This window comes from Xyrauchen texanus, chromosome 27 (assembly GCF_025860055.1).
Source record: "Xyrauchen texanus isolate HMW12.3.18 chromosome 27, RBS_HiC_50CHRs, whole genome shotgun sequence".
Taxonomy (NCBI): domain Eukaryota; kingdom Metazoa; phylum Chordata; class Actinopteri; order Cypriniformes; family Catostomidae; genus Xyrauchen; species Xyrauchen texanus.
Window position 1 is genome coordinate 39,146,862 of NC_068302.1, and position 15,325 is coordinate 39,162,186.

Here is a 15,325-nt window from a genome sequence, read left to right on the forward strand (position 1 = left end):
GAACGAGAACCACTTTATAGCAACCACAAGGAGGTTACCCCACGTGACTCTACCCTCCCTAGCAACCGGGCCAATTTGGTTGCTAAGGAGACCTGGCTGGAGTCAATCAGCCCGCCCTGGATTCAAACTTGAGACTAAAGGTGGCAGTAGTCAGCGTCATTTAGATTTGTGCTTTTTATTTATGTAAAAGAGGGACGAGTTGAAACGATTGTTTGTGTAATCAACATTATGCCATAATTGCTGTCGATTTGAGCTTGACTGTTATTGAACCCGGAATATACCACCGTATGTATTCCTCACTAACAGCCTCAGCCTCCAAAAATCTGAATTTAATGTTCACTGCACAGTTAAAAGGAGCAGACCTTTGGACCAATGAAATTTCACTGTGGGCGGAGCTACCTTGCACAAATCCACCGACATAATGTGCCTCTGCGCTCACAGTTATTACGGTAAAAACCTCAAGATTTGCAAGAAACAGATGACGCTTACCTGGCCGTTTTTTGTGACAAATCGCGTGTTGAAATGTCCACTTAAATGATAAATGTTCTCCCAAATAGATGAGGTTCCTAAGGTAATGCTCTATCAAGTTTTAAATCAACGAAACCGCCCCTCACTACCCTAAACCTAACCGATAGTGTCAGAAAAAGCAAATGTGAAAGGAAAAGCACGCCACGCCTTTTTGAGGTGTTTCTATGACACTTTCGGCTCATGAATTGACTCGTGTGCTCTTCAGGACTCATACCCTGGTCATTTGTGTCGCACGTTGCATCAGTTCAGCTACTTGAACCACACTGTAGATCATAACAATCAGATGTTTTTTATTTCATCTGAATATACCCAACATTCAGACATGTTACGTTCGATAGCATTCCACTAAATCAGGGTAAAACTCTTTAAATTGTTGCGCAAGCTGTCTGTCTTGCTCTTATGATCTGTAACCTCCTACACAACCTGCAGATCTATTTCATCTCTGGAAAAATTGTTTGCATGAGTGTGATGCATATCAATTCTGCTCTATGTTATCTAGTCCAGATAAGAGCAGTTTTCACAGAGTTAGACAAGATCTCACGAATATTTCTCGACTTGTCTGGTGAGTTGGTAAAATCGGCCCCTCCCAGGAACAGCGTGTGCTCCTGACACCAACACCGAGTGTGAAAGATAAAGGACTGTTTCCTAGTCATCTTAAAGAGCTTTGAAATGTGAGGAGAGTGATACTGTCCGCTCAAGTGCTGCTTTTGTTGGTGTAATCCCAGCAGTGACTTGTTTCCTCGCTTTTCAAGCTCTGTCGGGACAAACATTGGATAAGATCTGTAAAATGGCAACCGCTGCGGTGTGAGCTGTTATATCAGAGGTGTGCAGCTCAAACTGGCCAATACGATGGGGTGCATTTATTGAGCATATTCTGCTTTTTGTCACATTACGACACAGAAAGGTCCAGCATATAGCTGCCACGACAGGACTGAAAGCAAACGGCTTTTAAAATAAAGGAACTTTTACAATGTAGGTGTGGAAAGTATTAAGAAGGCACCAAATGCATCAATTACTCACACTCTCACTTACACAGCACTTTAAGTAGTGAGATAATTATATTGGCAATGACTGTTTCATTTGACTCATCATATCTAGGTGGGTTAATCTCACGAATTCAATAGACTCAAGAATGAAATATATATATTTATATTTAACAGCATTTATTAATATTTGTTAATGTTAATTTATCAAAATACAATTATTCATACTGCATTTAACTAACGTTACATAGATACTTTTGATTTTAAACAAGTATTAATATACGTTTAAATGAACATTAACCTTAAATAATTTGATTAATAAGTGCTGTAAAGTATTTTTCATTGTTAGTTTGTGTAATGTTACTGTAACTAATATTAATGAAAACAGCTCACCAGATTTTTAGAATTGTGACATTATTTTCACATTTTTGTCCCAAAGTTCTTATAATTGTAATGCAGATTAATAAAAAAATAAATAAATGTATTACTGTATTATAGGAATGTAAACTAGGCCATATATATATATTATTATTATTATTATTATTTTTATTTATTTTTTTATGATTAAAATCAGCATAAAGTGATGAATACTAACATTTGTACTTTTGTAAATGTACTTTCCATTCTACATAATTCATGAGCGTAAATTTTTGGGGAAATTACATAATGCAAAAATCGTAATTGATCCTAAACAATACATACATCCTCGATGTGAAAATGTTTGAATTTAAAGTACTATATGTACCTATAATTTAACATAACCAAATAAGAAATATCTAAAGTTATAGAAGTTATGTTTTATAATTATATATTTGATTTATATTATGCTGTGTGTGTGTATATGTGTATATATATATATATATATATATATATATATATACACACACACACACACACAGTACAGTGCAAAAGACTTAAGCACATGAGATGTTTCACATAAGCATTTGTCTTAAGATGGTTATTAATATCTTCAGTTTTAGTGTCAATAGGAAATATAAATCTAACACTCCCAAACAGTACATTTGCAAATAGAAAATATTAGAATAGAAGAACAGGGAGCCCTGCAACAGAGGTCATGACCCCCACAAAGCCTCCCACTGAACATCGTGTCAGTCTGAGATTACATAAAGAGACAGAAGAACTGTGACGAATTGTCCAAGAATCTTGGATATCTGCCAACAACCAAAAAAAACTGTGTCCAGGTGTAAGTAGGACAATTGGGGAAGTTTTAAAGGCAAAGGTGGTCACACCAAATATTGATTTAGCTTTTTATGTTTACTGGACTTTGTATGACATTAAGTGATAAATAAAAACTATTCATGGCATTATTTTTGAAGACATCCTCACTGTGCAACATTTTTCACAAGTGCCTAAAACCTTTGCACAGTGCTGTGTATATGTGTGTGTGTATGTAGTTATAATGTAATTACATGTTTTATAACAATTGTGTTGAGAAGAATATAATCTCTGAATGTTATTCTGATATGTGTGTTGGTGCTCTTGGTGGCACAAGAGGGACCTACACAATATTAAGCGGGTGGTTTTAATGTTGTGGCTGGTGTGTGTGTGTGTGTGTGTGTGCATGTAGTTATAATGTAATTACATGTTTTATAATATATTAAAATCAAAATAAGTTGTATATGTCTAAGTTTTATTACATTTTCCTATGTTTTATTCTTTTGATTTTAGAGTCAAATCTGATCTGGACATGTTCTTGACAGAGATTGTGAGATATAACCAGGTATATCAATGATGTCAACAGGTTTGTGTGTGTGTAGTAGGATCCCTCCCTGCCCTTAGGGAAGTCAGAGGGGGAGGGTAGCACACCCACAACACTCTAGCAAAATGGAGTAAAGTGTCACGCCCAGTGAAACATGCCTGTTGTCTGCCCAGAAAAAGAGAGTGGGAGGGGAGGGAAACACTGCAGCAGTTTGTTGGAAGAAGGGAGTGGCCGAGCGAGGGAATGAGAAAGTAAAAAGACGTGTTGGGTCAGTCACACCTGACAACTCTCTGACTGCACTGCGCTAAACAGGAAGAGTGTCCACACTAAAGAAGAACCACGAGACAGCAGCAAACGAGAGACAAAAGCAGACAGAAAAGAGTGGAAAACATGAGGGACACAGCAAAGAGAGGAAATGCAGAGAAGAGAACTATGGGTAAGAGTTGCCTCGTTCTGATTTTATTGCACCCCCCTTCCTCGCTCAAACTTTTCCTGATGATTCACTCATTCTTTTGCTGTTCTGTTTTTGGGTCCAGCTTTTTCTGGCTTGCACTGGTTGACTTCCTTTTAGGGCTTGTGTGAAATTTTACATGCATATTGTGAGAAAAATGGCATATAATGGATGCAATCTGGGTTCAAATGTGGTCTGCTTGAGAAAAATAGTTCAACACTGCAGGATGTGAGGGCACACATGAAGCAGCCATTACATTCAAATGCACTACTACTCATTTTCAGTGAAACTAGTTCATTTTAAATGCATTTTTACAAGTACAAATATTGCATGTAGCCTCTAGATAGACAGATCTAAGTTTTTCAATCCCTTTTGCCATCACTTAAGTTCATTTTAAACAATCCCATGGTGTGAAAAATGCACAAATATGCAATTATTGGTAAGCTATTTTCAATAATCATGCATGCATAGCCATTATTAATATTACTGCATGTTAAAGAATTCGAAAAAAGCTGTTTAAAATAGTTTTAGGAGTTAAAAATGTCCCCCTGCATCACAGTTCAACACTTCTAAATTACTTTGTCAACTACCCCACTGCTAAACAAACGTAACCTTTGACCTCTTCCTATACACTTCCTCTTGCCTTTGTGTGCACACGTACAAACACACATCTGTTACAGCTAAAGACTCGGTGTGCAATCCTCTCCAGTGAGTTTCCTCATGAAATGGTGATAGAGCAACACACTACGGGACATTCCTGTCTTTCATTACAAGCGCGTTACTCCCAGGGCAAATGCATACCACTGTCATTCTTGCCTGACATGAAGAACGCGTTGCGTTCGAGGGAAACCTCAAAGCACTGTTATTCCTGTGTTTCACTGACAACGCTTTGTTCTGTGAGGTTATTGTAGGGCAACATGATCAAACTGGAATCCACCCAATATTTAATTTAGCAGTCAACCTTTAATCTTTTTAAAGGTTACATGAGTTTACTCCAATCAGAAATGTGTGCTCTGAAACTTCTATATTTATTCCCCAACTTTTTGTGTAATGTTAAAAAGCCGTGCTCAGATGTGCCCCTCCTGTTCTTTGGTGCAGTGGTAAATATTTACATTTAGCTTCCAATAAGAGTGGCGTATTCTCACCCTTTTTAAAATGCAAGAAAAAGTCAATTGATCCAATCTGAACCTACTTTCAATCAATAACTGCAGATTCAGTATTAATATTAGCTGAAGAAAAACACTTAATATTCACACGTTTTATTCGCCTTTTATTTAAAGGCAAAGATGCCACTATTATTGATATAAGAGAACTCGCATAAGATTAAATGCAAAGGCAAATGGTCTGCACTTATATAGCGCCATTTTAACCTTAGCTGTATTCAAAGCGCTTTACTCTGTGAACTCATTCACTCATTCACACACCCATTCACACACCTATGGTGGCAGAGCTGCCATGCAAGGTGCTAGCCTACCATTGGGAGCAACTTGGGGATCAGTGTCTTGCCCAAGGACACTTCGGCATGTGGAGTCATGTGGGCCGGGAATCAAACCACCAACCCTGCGATTAGTGGACAACCCGCTCTACCACCTGAGCCACAGCTGCCCTAAAAAATGCAGCAATATGGAATACATTATTAAGACAATCCACATAAGATCAGAACGTTTTTTAAGGGAATGCAAAGCACTGATGCAGCAATATCATTTGCATGCTGGTTTGGGGAGTAACGGAATACATGTAACAGGATTACGTATTTAAAATACAAAATATTCCTTGTTTAAACCGTCATGGGACATTTAGCTTTATGCTAAGCTAAAATGCTATTTCTAGTCATTTTACATGCACATGTTTCCAGACTTTGATGAAAATCCACATTAGATCATCATTTTTATTTCTCTAGTAAGACCTTTTATTAAACCACAAAAATCTTATTCTTGATGAGAATTTTTGTATTGTTTTTCCTGAAAAAATGTCTAAAAATCCTTCATCTTGATTTAGAAGCAGCACTGCATGAGATATTTAGGTTTTTCAGACAATGTATTTTTTATCTGATTGTAATGGCAGATTTTTTTCACTTGTTATTAACTTGTTTATAGTCAGAACAAGTGAACAAATCTACCAGTGCTGAAGTAGTCCATAGTAGAGCTTGACCGATAGTGGATACCGATAACCGATAGGCAGATAACTGATTATTCCAAGATATATTTTTATAAATTGATTTATAGGATGCCACATTTATTTTTTGTTATTTCTTTGCTATGGCAGGCAAAGACAAAGTGTCCAAAATGAATAAAATCCCAGATGCATTTTTTTTTTCAACCAAAATCCCAATAATAACCAGAAAAAAATGACGATTTGGTGCAAAATGTGAACTTTAAGTACAAACAAGCCCGGGAATCTTATTTTGAAATGACGAAATAATTAAAAAACGATGCGAAACAATCTCTATAGACCGTTGCAGAAAACCGATAATTCCAAAAAGCAACTATCGGCACCGATTAATCGGTAAAACCGATATATCGGTCTACCTCTAATCCAAAGTAATTAGATTACATTACTGACCTTGAGTAATCTAACGGAATAGGTCTACTTCAATAGGACTATTGAAACTACATTTTACAGCATGTATTCTGTAATGTAGTGGAATACATTTTTAAAGTAACCCTCAAATCATCAATGCTGGTTCGGGATTTCTTCGAAATCGATCCAAAGCTCATATATTATTGGTCAGGGCATTTCATCGTCCGGTGAAGAAGAAATCAACTCACCGTAAAAAACAAAACCTCGCTTTGTCGGCGCAAGAATGTTCGCGTCATGTGTGAATGGCTTCATAGGAATCCATCGTTTCAATTCAAAATGATAATCGTTGAAAATTCTCGTTTCGTGTGCAATTGCCTTTAGTTTAAACTTAATTTATTCACTATGAACATTAATGTGCATGTGATGCATAGCTTGTCTTTAAGTACTGTAAAAGATGGCGAAAGATCACATACTGAAAGCGGCTGTGTTACGATCAGGCCGTTTGCGGTGTTTGATGTAATGCCAGAGAGAGTTAGCCAGAGAGATCTCATAGATGCATTATAAAGACATTTTCTATTGTCAGCGAGGAGGTGCGGTTTATTACTAATAGCCACTCATCTAGTGGTTGTTTTCTCCACTTGGTAACCAGGGGGAAATTTTGAAGTCTGTCTGGACAAGCTCATGTGAAATCAAGTCTAGTCTTGCTGTTCTTAGACCATAAATGTGCCATGTGCAATCCTTCAGGAGTGAATCCAAGCTTTTACTCTAATGAGATCGCAGGGGGGGTATTTACAACATGTTGCCATATCAAATGGTAATACTGTACCATTGCATTATGTATTGTGGTACTGAATGATTAACTTATTTGTTAACATTTACATTTATGCACTGAGCAGATGCTTTTATCCAAAGCGACTTGAAGTGCATGGGAAATTAAACCATGATCTTGGCGCTGAAAGCACTAATCTCTACCAGTTGAGCTACACAAACCCTAATTCATGTACTATGGTATTTGCACGGTACTCCAAGGTACAGTAGGGTCAAAAGGTCTTTATAATGCATTGAAAATCTTTGGATTTGTTTTGTTATGATTTATAATTAAGAAGAAAATTTAATAGTAGAAATTTATGAAATTTAGTTAGTTGTGCATTTCTAGGTCACTTATGAAAATTAAGCAAATCTGTCACATTAGGAATGTTCCAGATTCAATACAAGTTAAGCTCCATTGAAAGTATTTGTGGCATAATGTTGATTACCACAAAAATGTATAATGACTCATTCCTCCTTTTCTTAAAAAAGCAAAAAAAGCAAAAAATCCAAGGCACTTACAATGGAAGTGAATAGGGGGGCCAATATTTAAAAAAATGTAAATACTCACTTTTTCAAAAGTATAGCCACAAAACATAAAGGATATGTGTATAAACATGATTTTAGCAACTTTCTGTTGCTACTATGCCACCACCATTCATATTACAGGCAATAGAAACAAGATACAGGGCTGTGTAGATATACATACCACAACACTTGATGCGCAAAACACAATGATGGTAACAATTGAAATATTTTTATATATTTTATATATTCAGACTTCACAAAAATGATGTTACCAAACTCAACCGCAAAATCAACAATAAAAATTGCAAACAATGAAACCATGCAAGCTCATTAATTATTCAAGCCCAATCCATTCTGGGAACACCAGCTCTGAAAAGTTAAGTAAAATGTACTTGTTTTATTTACCTGTGAAATTTACTCAAATATGCGAAAAAAATATGACAAGATTTTCCACTTTAAGATTGATGCACGATGAAGCATTGTTAAGATGACAAACAATCATGAATAAGATTTTATTTATAAGCTAGAGCATTCATTTTATTCATGTTTGAATTGAGTTCATGCTTTAACTTTTGTGTTGAAAGAGTTTGATCTTTTCTGCTATATTTACTTGCAATCAACCAAGAAATTGCATTAACAAATTACAAATTAAAAATAATATATGTACATTAAAAAAAGCATTTTCATTAATGGACTTTTGGGCCCCAATGTGCTTTAAAGAATACCATGATATTACCATGGTACTGGTCCAAAATCCATAGTTGTGCCATGGTACTTTTTTTGTTAGTGAACTTTGGGATGGAAAATCTTTTTTTCCTCTTTCTCTAGACTTTTTCATGACTTTTGGGCAGATATTTCCCAACTCTCTTATGTAACTCGTGTTTTGGCTTGAAGCACATTTTCAAGCTGAGAGTGAGGAATCCACTCATGCTTTACCCCCCTCTTCACTCTGCAGATGTTTTGTGTCCAGCAAACGGGAAAAGAGCTTCTGAAAGCCAAAAAGAAGATGACGGCTCATTTCCCGTAAAGATTCAGGGTGCTGGTGTTGACCCCTTTGAGCTTCAGGTGAGCTGTGAGCATGCAAGAATGGAAGACAATTATGTCTGTTTATGGAGAGAATTTCAGGGTAGTTTGGCTAAATTTGGTTTTGATTGAGACACTTCAGCCCTATATACCTATAGGGTATATATATATACCAATGCAATGACATTCAGACGTTTTTAACTTAAGTGTGTCCAAATAAATTGGCAATCAAATCTAGTTCTAGTTTAGTTTGTGCTTCTCGTGTATGCAAATATTTTCCCTCGTTTGGCTACAGAATATCAAAGAATGCAAAGCACAAGTTATCCAGTTTAAATGTTATATTAACATAAGATTCTATGTTTTTGACTATCAAGGTGTCTTTACTTGAAGGGCAGTAATTATTTTTGCAGGTCAATGGATTCTGGCTGGTCCAGGACACCATACTGACCATACTGGGCAGGGAGGAGGTGGCACCACGCACGTCTCTCGCTCTGGCCCTTTCGGGTGTGACCCTCAACCCCATGGCAGAGCTCCAGGACGCCAAGGGTTTCAAAGCTGGAGTCACGCTCCGTCTAGTGGAAGGTAAACCACAAAAACTTCCATTTGAAGAGTTAGTTCACCCAAAAATGAAAATGCTGATTTCCATACAATAGCATTTGATAGTAACACACTTTACTGAACACTTTAGCACCCAAATGTAAAGTAGTCCATGTGACTTGTGCATCAGATTTCAAGTCTTCTGAAGGCATACGATAGCTTTGTATGATGAACAGACTGAAATTGAAGTAAATAATCGATCAGCTCATGTATACAGAGCACAAATCAAGTATGGACACATGTCAGTAACATTAAATCTGGTTATTGTGTCATGTGGTTTGATGTTACTGACATGTTGCCATATTTCCAGCTTGAAACCAGTAACTATGTTTGGAACATGGCAGATGGTTTCTAGCTGGTCCAAGCTGGCCCTCAGCCATTAGTTATTAGGTGAGTACCAGCTGGTAGACCTTTTGGAACCTGGTAACTGGTCTAGGCTTGTTGACTACCTGTCCAGCTGGCTGAGCTGGAAATCCATCTTGGGTCAGTTTGGACAAGCTACTGTGTTCCAAACAACAGCCTGACCAGCTGGTAGAGGGTTTGTTACTGGTCTTCAAGATGATCTAGGAGCTCAGCCAGGTCCTCACCAGCTGCTCAACCCATTTGAAACAGTTACCGTGCTCTAGAAAACAGTTTGACCACCTTAAGCTGGTATATCCAGCTGGCAGTTGGTTTGTTGCAAGTCCAAGATGGTCTAGGAGTCCAGCCAGGTCCTCACCAGCTGTTCAACCCATTTGAAACAGTTACCATGTTCCAGAAAACAGTTTGACTACCTTAAGCTGGTATAACCAGCTGGCAGCTGGTTTGTTGCAAGTCTAAGATGGTCTAGGAGTCCAGCCAGGTCCTCACCAGCTGTTCAACTCATTTGAACCAATTACCTTGTTCCAGAAAACAGTTTGACCACCTTAAGCTGGTGTATCCAGCTGGCAGCTGGTTTATTGCAAGTCCAAGATGGTCTAGGAGTCCAGCCAGGTCCTCACCAGCTGTTCAACCCATTTGAAACAGTTACCATGTTCCAGACAACAGCCTGACTAGGTGGTAGCGTGTTTGTTGCTGGTCTTCAAGATGATCTAGTAGCTCAGCCAGGTCCTCAACAGCTGTTCAACGCACTTGAACCAATTACCTAATTTTCTTGTTCCAGAAAAAAGTTTGACCACCGTAAGCTGGTATAACCAGCTGGCAGCTGGTTTGTTGCAAGTCCAAGATGGTCTAGGAGTCCAGTCAGGTCCTCACCAGCTGTTCAACTCATTTGAACCAATTACCTAATTATCTTGTTCCAGAAAACTGTTTTACCACCTTAAGCTGGTATAACAGCTGGCAGCTGGTTTGTTGCAAGTCCAGATTGGATCAGCAAGAAAACTGCTATTGTGTTGCAAAAGTTATCAGCTTGAGCTGGTTTTCCGCCAGAGACATCTAAAGAGTGTGAGTGGGAATCGGTGGAGGATTGTGCTATACTGGTGTTTCAACTATTTGGTTTCACTGCTTGGGCACCATTTGTTGGCACACTATGGTAATTTCTCAGTCTAAAGTGAGTCAGTCTTTAGGAACAGTGTGGGAAAACGACTGAAGAGTGGATTACTTTATTACTCTTTTGATAAATCATATTCTTGTAAAATGACAGACATTACAATTCAACTCAGATATATGGAGTCACAGCAAAGGTTTTATTTTGGTATGGTAATGTGACCTTTGACCCATGTGTATTTGTTACAGAGCCGTACTCCCCACGGTCTGCACAGGCACACCTGGCACGTGTCCAAGAGATGCTGAGAGCTGCCGGACCCCAGGATGCCTTCATGGAGGGCCGATCACCAAGTGTACTGAACACACTCACCCATACGTCCGGTAAGAATTAACAACTGCATTGCAACATCCTGGCAAACACCCACAGCACCTTACATACAGGATTCTTCACATATTGTAAATAACTTTTTTATTTAATTTTTTTTACTTTATGTACTGTACAGTGCTTGTATTCTGTGTTGCCAATAAATAACTCAATATGCATTGATTTATCTTCACCCTGTCAATGAGACTCATGTCATGTGTGTATTAGAAGCTCCTCCCACTCTCCACTCATCAAAAAATAGACGAGCCAATAGTAAGGCAGAGCAGTCAGCAGAAGCACCGCCCCCACCTGCATACATCTTGCCAGGAGTATCAGAACTTCCTCCGCTGACGACCCTGCTGCCCACTAACACACACAGCGAAGTATGGGAATATAACACTTTGTTTTTCATTTTTCCAGTGGAAACTTGCTCCGATGCTTCTCTTTCATAGCTCTCAATCTCAGATCTCATTGCTGTCTAGGAGAAACAATTGAGATGGCATATGTTTTTGTATTTTTTTTCCCTATGAGTTGATAATAAATACAAAACTGTTTTTAATAGGCTCCCAATTACCTGCTCGACCTGTCACTCAGCTGTTGGAACCCGCCCCCTGGCTTCAAGAAACTGCAGGGTGACTTCTTGTACATCAGGGTCCACACTCTGGAAGGCAAACAGTGTGACATCACTTGCTGTCCACGTGGATTTTTCCTGAACAGGTAAGACCATTGGTTTGTTCAGAATAGCATACTGCTATTCTACCTCCTAATATTTCTACAGCATGTATGTTGTGCACAGTATGAACATTTTCTATATGCTTGTGCAGTATACAACAGAGCACTCTGCCAGGAATGCTGTATCCCACAATGCAACTGACTCTACTTCCATTTCAAGAGTGATAAATAAGCCACGATTTTTAACATCTTTTTTAGAGCATAAATTCGGTGTGATTAGTTAAGAATAACGCTTTAAAAAAATGTACACAATTAATCATGTCCCCGATTGTTGTAATAAGGAATATATGAATATATAAATATTCCTACAATCTGAGCAATTCAAGCTTGAAATACCTCCTTTTTTCAGTAGGGGACAGTAAGAGCGGCTCCAGCTGTAAAGGGAATGCTCACACTCACACTCGGGCTTGTTTGACACATGGTTCGCACAAGATGAGGATGCATTCGTGGGATCAAACCAGAAGGCAAAGCTCTCGATCTACCGGTCAATATTTGTTCCTACCCTCACCTATGGTCATGAAGGCTGGGTCATGACCGAAAGAACTAGGTCAGCGAGTACAAGCGGCAGAAATGGGCTTCCTCAGAAGGGTGGCGGGCTTCTCCCTTAGAGATAGGGTGAGGAGCTCAGTCATCCGTGAGGAGCTCGGAGTAGAGCCGCTGCTCCTTTGCGTCGAAAGGTGTCAGTTGAGGTGGTTTGGGCATCTGGTAAGGATGCCCCCTGGGCTCCTCCCTAGGGAGGTGTTTGAGGCACGTCCAGCTGGGAGGAGGCCTCGGGGAAGACCCAGGATTAGGTGGAGAGATTACATCTCCACACTGGCCTGGGAACGCCTCGGGGTCCCCCCGTCAGAGCTGGTTAATGTGGCTCGGGATTGGGAAGTTTGGGGTCCCCTGCTGGAGCAGCTGCCCCCGCGACCCAACTTCGGATAAGCGGTTGAAGGTGTTGAAGATGGATGGATGGAAGATTTATTGTTATTTTAGGGCCTTGCTAGACAAATATTTATAAATGCAATTAATTGCAATTAATTTGATTGATCAGTATATCCAGGGCTCGTGTTGAGGGGGGTTGTGAGGGGATGGCATCCCCCTTGTAAATTAAGTACTTCGAACTAATCATGCAAGTAAAATATAAAATTTTCTACGTTTGACAAATAACAGACTTTAAATAAGGGCGATTAGCCGGTCAGAATTAGATTTCGACATGTGTGAGGTTGCCAGATTTATATAGATGAAATCCCCCAATCAGATCTTGACACGTGAACAGTTACCCCGGTTTATTGAAAACATTTGCAAACAGGTGTGTCGGAGTTTAGCAATTCTAAATGCGAACGCCCCCAAAGTTGTTGACCGGGGGGATGGGGCCGCCGCCTCGTGCCGCACCCCCGCAAGATGCTGCCCTGGGCGACTGCACATGTCGCCCATGCCTAAATCTGCCACTACTGTCATGTATTCAAGGTGAAAAGAAAGTATTATTATACTAAATAACAGTTTCTATTTCCAGGATGATTTTGGATGCCACTTGCTAAATTAAACATGCAGTTTAGTGAGGGTCATGTGACAACAATTTAGTATAATACAGTTTGAAATGTTTATTGTTGTGTGCTGCTGTTTTTTTTTTTAAATAGTAAGCAGAAGGCAATGCATACTGCACAGTATACAGTAACAGTACACAAGTATTCCTTTCTGAACACTGCCTGTGGTCATAATGGAAGTATACCAGATATAGGATGTGAAACATATGACATTTTTAAGGTTTTTGAACTAAAATGGCCAATCCTCTGTCTTGAAAGGCTAATTTCAGTTTTCATTTAACAAATATGAAAAAGTTTAAATTGTTAGTTTTGATAAAAATCAATACCTGGGACATTACATTTTGAAGAAACACCCAATTATTAACAGTAACCGACAATAATAAAGTTTTGATGACATTAGATTCAAAGAATGACAGTGATTCTAAATCCTGTTATTTGTGTTTAAGGTCGACTCTTGATGTATTTGACCCTCGCCCCGTCCCGTCCACTTCAGTGTTTCACTGTCTGACTGATCTTCTGTCTCACATCAGCCCACAGTTTAAACACAACTTCAGCTCACTGCGACACAGGTGACACACACACATATACACATGCATATACACACACACACACACATACACACACATACACGCATATACACATACATGCATATACACATACATCCATATACACACACATACATACACGCATATACACATTCACACTCACACACACACACATGAAATCATACATACACGCATATACACACACATACACGCGCACACACACACACACATACATGCATACACATATATGCATACACACACACATATACACGCATACACACACGCATACATATACACACATACACGCACACACACATGCATACATACACGCATATGCATATACACACACATTCACGCATATACACATGACATCATACATATACACATATACACACACACACATATACATACACATGCATATGCATATACACACATACACACACGCGCATATACACATACACAAACACATACACATGCATATACATACACACACACACATGCACATACACACACACACACACACACACACACACATATATATATATACACACGCATAAACACACATGCATTTTTGCACACACACACACGCATATATACACACAAACACGCATACACATGCACACACCCTCAAATGCTTCAGTGCAGTTCAGTAAGTGTCTCTGTTTATCCAGGCCTTCCTTGCCGGCTGAAGAGACGCTGTCCACTCCGTATCGAACACTCAGCTGGCTTGGCCACTCGTCTCTTCACTCGCACAAATCCAGCTTCAGTGGCAGACTGGGTCTGGACCAGGACCTCAATGCCCAGGTACGCACCGGGTCCTCACTCATCTGTCAGCTTTACAAATTCACAGGTTGCTACAATGAGCACTTTGTAGAAAGATCCAAAGTTTATGCAGTTCATGCCATTGAATCTTTGCAAAACATTCAAAAGTTATGTTTGAGACACTTGCAAGCATTGTTAATGTCGTCGACGAAGGGCTTTTTAAAACATCTAGGCTAAAGTAAGAACCGTTGTAAGACCATGCCATGTCTTTGCCAATAAGACAAAAAGACTTCCTTTCCTACAGCCACCATTGTGTTCTTTGTGATTTCTCCTTGTGATTTTCTCATCCTGACACTGTTGTGTATTTTAAAGGCCCCTGACTGGAATAAAGAACTGCAAGCAGCCAGAGATCTTCCACGGAGAAGTCTAGAGGAGAGACTGCAAAGAGACAGAGCCTTACTGCAGGTGTGAACACACACACCTATACACACACACACACACACACACCACCACCACCTCATAGACGTACCATTTTTACAGTGGTCCCAAAAAGTGTTTGGTTTAAAGTGGTTTGTTTAAAGTGAGATCCCTTCTACTGCATAAGAAAGGGTGAGTAAATGATGAGGGAAATTTTATTTTTGGGTGCACTGTTCCTTTAAATTATACTTAAGAATATATGTAAAACTGAACAATGCATTCAAGAAGAATTGCCATTTTGGTGCGTTAATAATAACCAAACTGTTCACGGATGCAAGGTACTTCTCTGAAAACC

The 15,325-nt window shown here is 39.1% G+C and overlaps 1 protein-coding gene and 1 long non-coding RNA gene across 3 annotated transcripts in view; one reads left to right on the forward strand and one right to left on the reverse strand.

Moving 5' to 3' along the window:
• The first annotated feature begins 3,426 nt into the window (after positions 1–3,426).
• Positions 3,427–15,325, forward strand: part of LOC127621320 (clustered mitochondria protein homolog) — a 31,016-nt gene continuing 19,117 nt past the window's right edge. Inside the window, exons 1-9 of the mRNA XM_052094875.1 lie at positions 3,427–3,667; positions 8,493–8,602; positions 8,971–9,142; positions 10,871–11,002; positions 11,214–11,368; positions 11,548–11,702; positions 13,693–13,815; positions 14,463–14,595; positions 14,926–15,018. Of these exons, the coding sequence (XP_051950835.1) occupies positions 3,622–3,667; positions 8,493–8,602; positions 8,971–9,142; positions 10,871–11,002; positions 11,214–11,368; positions 11,548–11,702; positions 13,693–13,815; positions 14,463–14,595; positions 14,926–15,018 (1,119 nt within the window). The 5' untranslated portion in view covers positions 3,427–3,621. The remainder of the gene's footprint in view (positions 3,668–8,492; positions 8,603–8,970; positions 9,143–10,870; positions 11,003–11,213; positions 11,369–11,547; positions 11,703–13,692; positions 13,816–14,462; positions 14,596–14,925; positions 15,019–15,325) is intronic.
• LOC127621349 (uncharacterized) overlaps positions 11,327–15,325 on the reverse strand; it is a 13,020-nt gene continuing 9,021 nt past the window's right edge. For both annotated transcript variants that reach the window (XR_007967844.1, XR_007967843.1), the window contains exons 2-4: positions 14,417–14,625; positions 11,560–11,646; positions 11,327–11,463 (exon numbers count right to left, since the gene is read on the reverse strand). This is a non-coding gene — a long non-coding RNA (uncharacterized LOC127621349). The remainder of the gene's footprint in view (positions 11,464–11,559; positions 11,647–14,416; positions 14,626–15,325) is intronic.